This window comes from Camellia sinensis, chromosome 6 (assembly GCF_055761805.1).
Source record: "Camellia sinensis isolate YWXY chromosome 6, ASM5576180v1, whole genome shotgun sequence".
In the NCBI taxonomy this organism is placed as follows: Eukaryota; Viridiplantae; Streptophyta; class Magnoliopsida; order Ericales; family Theaceae; genus Camellia; species Camellia sinensis.
This window is the reverse complement of record NC_138966.1, coordinates 105,574,233-105,580,399: the sequence shown is the minus strand read 5'-3', so window position 1 is coordinate 105,580,399 and position 6,167 is coordinate 105,574,233. Positions and strand designations below refer to the sequence as shown.

The 6,167-nt window shown below is 33.5% G+C and overlaps 1 protein-coding gene across 1 annotated transcript; it reads left to right on the top strand.

The window, feature by feature from the left end:
• The first annotated feature begins 2,155 nt into the window (after positions 1–2,155).
• On the top strand, positions 2,156–5,713 carry LOC145788861 (F-box/kelch-repeat protein At4g39590-like). The gene is made up of 3 exons (XM_082874368.1): positions 2,156–3,343; positions 4,092–4,206; positions 5,166–5,713. Exons 1-2 carry the CDS (start codon positions 2,208–2,210, stop codon positions 4,177–4,179), a joined length of 1,224 nt encoding a protein of 407 aa, XP_082730494.1. The 5' UTR covers positions 2,156–2,207; the 3' UTR covers positions 4,180–4,206; positions 5,166–5,713.
• Positions 5,714–6,167: the final 454 nt, after the last annotated feature.

Genomic DNA, 6,167 nt, shown 5'->3' with positions numbered 1-6,167 from the left:
TGATTGTGGTTTCACCTCCAATTCTTATGATACTGCTATCTTTTTGTGAGGAAAACTACTTAAGGGACCACCCTACTTCTGCTTTATGTAGATAGCATGATTATCACTGGTGATGATGTGGATTGTATTCTTCGCCTTAAACAGTTTCTTAGCCATCATTTCGAGATGAAAGACCTTGGTTCTCTTAGCTATTTCTTGGGTCTTGCAATCTCTTATGATTCCACGGGTTCGTTTCTCTCTCAGGCTAAGTATACCTCTGATCTTTTCGCTTGTGCTAGTCTTACAGATTGCACGACTGCCTCCACTCAACTGGAGACTTAGAGTCGTCTTACTCCTCTTGATGGCACTCTACGCTTTGATGCTACTCTGTATCGTCAGTTGGTTGGTAGCCTTGTCTATCTCACTATTACTCGTCCTAGCATTGCTTATGTTGTCCATATTGTCAGCGAGTATATGTCGACTCCTCGTACACCTCATTATGATGCTTTAGTTCGTATCCTTTGCTATCTCAAAGGCACGTTGTTTCATGGTCTTCATTATTTCGTCCACTCCTCGCTTCAACTTCGTGCCTTCTCCAATGCTGATTGAGTTGGGGATCCTACTGACTGTCGCTCTACTACAGGATTTTGCTTCTTCTTAGGCGATTCTCTTATTTCTTGGCGCAACAAGAAACAATCTCTTATTGTTCGTTCAAGTATAGAAGCCAAATACCGTGCTCTTGCTGATATTACTTAGGAGCTTCTTTGGCTTCTTTGGCTTCTTGTTGACATAGATGTTACCCCCTCTGGTGCTACTGACCTCTATTGTGACAATCATAGTGCTATTCAAATTGCTCACAATGTTGTTTTTCATGATTGCACCAAGCACATTGAGATTAACTGCCATGTTATTCGTCAACATGTCACTCATGATACTGTTCATCTCCATCCGATCTCTTCTGCTGATCAACCTGCTATATCTTCACTAAAGCTTATCCTCCTGGCCACTTCATTGAACTTGTTTTCAAACTCAAGTTGGTTGATGTTTATTCTCCTTGAGTTTGAAGAGGGCTGTTAATGTATATCTATATAGATATATATGTATGTTTAGATAGCTATATGTAGCTGTTAATGTATATCATATAGATAGATATGCATGTTTTGATAGCTATGTTTTCTCCTATGTAAATGAGACCATGTACATTGATTTTATATAATATATTTTCACAGAGACTCTCTTTCTCTCAACTTCTTTAACATTGTTGATGACAATTTCAAGAATTGGAGTCTGATGAAGAAAGGTAATCGGAGGATCTATATGAAGTTTTGTTTTGGTTTGTTGATTTTGATCGGTTGCTTCGCTTTCGTCTGATTCGGTGGGACATATCTCTATTTTGTTACAGTTTTTTATATGTATTCTATGTATATTTGAATGTATTGATCTTGTTTGCTGAAAATATGGTGATTTTTGTGTTTCTGTCATTAACACAAAAAAATTGTGATCTTGTTTGCTGTGAGAGTTGCTTAAGCAATATCGTCATAAAAAAAAAAAAAAATGCAAATTGAACAGATAAAAAACAAATTTCAACATATTGCAAATTAAACAAATAAAAAAAATAGATCTAAATAAATAAGAAAAGATCTCAACAGATAAGAGAAAATAAGTTTAAAAATTTTCAACAAATAAGAAAATATTTGATTTTCACAGATTTTAAATAGATAGAGAGAGAAGCCCATTGATTTTGCACAGATATAGAAAAAAAAAATTGAACAGATAAAAAATAATCTAAACAAATAGATATAAATTTAAACATACAGATATAAATTTAAACTGATAATAAAAACAAAGTCAACCAAAAAAATCATAAATTATGAGTAAAATTCAAAACATGTTCTTTAAAACTAATAAAAATTTACTAACAAAAAAATATTTACTGAATCTAATATTTTATAGCTGGCTTAAATTAAACTTTTTAACAATTATCTCATAAAAGTATATAATTTTCTCTTTACTTATAACCTTAACCTTATTTTGATCTCTAATACGGAAGCAAAGTGCGATGGTACTACATACACCAATTAGTGTACTAATACTAATTATAATATTATTATTAACCATACTTATTAATCATATTACAAATCTCAAAAACTTTTTAAATTATACTAATATCAAAGTAAAAGCTTGGAACCCTAAAAATTGGAGATAGTGGAAGAGAATTGGGAAAAACCATGCTTGGCCTTTCTCTGCCTTCGCGTGGTGCGCGTCGTCGTCGGCGTCGCCGACTGCGTCGGCTACTGCGGCAGCGTCAGATATCGACGCTATGGGCAACAACTTATCAGCCGGAACGATACGAGAAATGTCTGTGTTTTCGCGCTTCCACTCACAAACGTAACACGAAGTGGTTCGTTGTCAACATATCGAACCGAGACGACGATAATGATAATGATAATGATTGGACGAAGAAATTGAGACTCTCTCCGATTTCCAGAACGAAATGCGACTCTGATAGCTCGTTGGTTTGCGTAGATTCTACCATCTATCGCCTCGGTGGATTTTATCGTGCCCCAAAATGTTATAACAATCGTCCTACTAAAGATGTCCTCTGTTTGGATGCTAGCTCTCCCTCTCCCCGATGGAAGAGTATCGTATCTATGAATGTGAGAAGAACTTGCCCAACCACAGTGGTTGTTAATGGAAAGCTGTATGTGATGGGAGGTAATTCTATCAGAAACCCTGCTGAAGATACTGAAACTGATCGCTGGGCTGAGGTCTTTGATCCTCACACTAAGAAATGGAGTTTTCTTCCCAAGCCTCCTGATGATTTGTTGCCTTCGGGTGAAAATTTAGTAATGTGTCTGGGTCTTGAGGATTTACACAAGATTATGGTGACACCTTACAATTCTTCAAAACAAGCCTACTTGTATGATATTTCTCAAAACATTTGGACTTCCAAGCACCATGTCGATCTATGCGACCATCGATTTGTATCTCGTGTTGATAATAAAGATACGGCTGTGTTTGGGAATACTCTGTATTGGTACGACAAGAACTACCGCAGCGTGAATGCGTACGAGTGGGAAACTGGGAATTTATTGTCCGGGAAGCTCAAAGGGTTGGGGACAGCAGGGTGGAAGATGGAGGATATTCGGGTCCAAAAAGACATTTATTTATTTCATTTGAGTGGTAAATTGTTCTGTTTGGTTTGGAATGAAGAGCTTAGTAGTACTGTACATTGCTCCAAATTTGTAGTGGATACATCATGCTATTCCCATGACAATTGCAATGGGTCTCTTTGTGCTTGGGTTCTCTCTTCTCAAGATTATTATCTTGGTCACAACACAACTCTTTATGATGCTGCACTCATGTAAGTTTCTGGGTTTCTCTTCTCTGCTGATAAATGCTTATTTTCTTTGACCCTTCACCCCGTTTTGTCGTTATTTGATTCTGAATTTGAGTAGAAAACTTGATTTGATATGAATTACTCAATTTTTTTTAAACAAATTTTCATCAATTTTTTTTAAAAATTTCTGTTCTTAACTCAAATTTCACTTTCCATCAAATTTGATGGAGAAAAAAAAAAGAAAAAGAAATAGTTTCCAATTGTTTATCGACTTGTTAAAATTTCATCAAATTTTAATTTGATAGTAAAAGATTTTGATGAGTTTTCAAGTTGGTGAAAGCATTGGAGATAGTTTTTTAGGACATTTTCATCAAATTTTATGTAAGAATATGTGAAGGATTGAAGAAGCTCTTATATATGTGTATCAGTCTAAGTGAGAGCATCTCCAACATTTCACTAATTTTCTCAGCTAATTTAATTTTAAATTTGAGTAAAAAATTTGATTTCATATAAACTATTACAATCATTTCATAAAAATCTTTTTAAAAATTCATCTTTTATTCCAAATATTTCTTTTCATCAAATTTGACAAGAAAAAAAAAATTATAAAAAAATTTATTTCCAATGCTTCATCTTTTTAAATTTTCATCAAATTTGAATTTGATAAAAGGTTTGACGAGCTCTCAATTTGATTGAAAAAAACACCCTTGATTTGATTAACATTTGATGAAAGGGTTGAAGATAATTTTAAATAATTTTTCATCAAATTCAGGAATAAAAAGTCTCTATTTGATTCTGCTGGAAAGGTGCAATCACATCAAGAAAATAGCTCGGCAATGAGTGTGGAACCCCCCAACTGAGTTGGTAGGGAAGCTGAGAAGACCATGGTAAGTAAAACAAAATTATCATGTTTATTTAAGGTTGAGTTGTTAGTTATTCCTTTGTGCTCTAGCTTGTAATTGATCTATCTATGCAACCCCAAAAAACAAGAAAAAAAAAACCTATTTATGTACATTATTTGGTCAGGGCTTTGTTATTTCTTAATATTTGGTCTTTCTATAGATAAATCTATAATCTAATTCACATGTAATTTTTCCCCCCTTCTCAGGTACAAATCAGTTTCATTTTTTTTTTGGCTTGTCGAAATTGACCTTCCATTTCTTAGCATTTTTTTTGTCAGCAAAAAAGAGATTCATTGATGCAATATAAAAGTACAAGGTGTATAGACAAATTACATCAAGAAGACACAAAAAGCCAAGACGAAAAGTATCATAACTTAAATATCATACCCTAGCCGGATTGAAACATTAATCAAAGCCACTCAAATGCAAAGTCAAAGGCCAACAAGAAGAAATCAAGAACACACTAAAAATTAAGAATCTAACAGAGCAATCCAAGCACTTCCTTTCTTAGCATTTGAAGCTTATCAGCTATTTCATGGTAATTGCACTGTACAGTCTATACTTATTTGGTTTTTTCATAGTAAGCTTTTGAATTTTTGCACTCTAATGGTTTGGTCACAAAGAGAATTGAGAGTAGTTTTGAAGTCTGTATTGCCTATCAAAAAAAGAATTAAGAGGTGATTGTACTAGCTTCTTTATCTAATTTCATTGGTTTGAAGTTTGTACAAGTTAGTTTGGTTCGAGTAATTATTGTGAGCTAGGTCAACTAAGCCTTAATTTTTTAATGCCTGCATGTATTTTGTCTGTGATTCAATTTTATTAATCTTTGTATAATGTTGAATTTGTTTTAATTTAATGCTCACTTAATGTTAGCATGTTCAACTGAGGGTATGGATTGAATATAAGGTGATGTGGCTTCTAGTGTGACATAGTTTGTGATGCAGAGTGTTTGGCTATAAAATTTCTAAAATTCATGGACAAACAAGGCAAAGGCAAAAGACACTAGTAGAGGTAAAACAACTTGTGCTTGGAATGACGTGAAATTCAGTCGAGACATGGAAAATGCCATGGCAACTAGTACGCATTGCTTCGCCATGGCCTACTATGGATTACAGTTAAATTCTAATATTTAAGCCTTTAATTTCACGATTTTGCTGTTTTAGGAAATATTTGATTCGTCTATATAACTCGGTCTAGACGAATCCAATTGGAGCTAGATTTTTTCCCACTATATGTATTTTTAGTTTCCACATTTGAGCTTAACTCAAATATTTCTATTTTTGGTTTTTTTTTTTTTTTGGTACCGTCTTTGATTTAGTCTTGATTAGCAAGTATTGTCTTTTTCGATTTACTTTTCAATTTAATTAGAACTTTGTATTAGTGTAAATAATGATGTAAGCCTTAAGGCAATTGACTTTTGATATAATATGTAGAGAATTCTCTTCTTTTCTCTATAATTTTGGTAATATTCAAATTCAACGTATTGTAGAAATGTTGCAACTTCCTTTGTTGTGCGATGCTACTACGGTAAACTGTGTGAATTTGATTTTTTGGGTGTGGCCACATTACTGATTAGGAGTATTGTGTTTTTTCCAAAGCTGTTTGACTGTCGCTCAGGGATGTTGTTGTAGACATGTTAGTCTTAGGCCTCGTTTGACAACCTTCCATTTTAGTCAAAAAATCATTATAAATTGTTACATTATTTTCTCTATTTTTTTTGTATATCTTTTCGTAAAAAGTAAAAAAATTACTAAAATAACATATTCTCAAATGAGGCTTTAGTAGGTTTTTGTCTCCCTCCACGTTCAGGTAAAATGTTGCTCTGTTCATGCTTGTCCTATTGTTTATTTGTTTAGTTCTTTGTAAAATATTCTGTCTAAATATTAATATGAGCCCCATATATGGTTAACTGCTTGATATTTGCCTTGTTTGATGGGGAGGAAAAA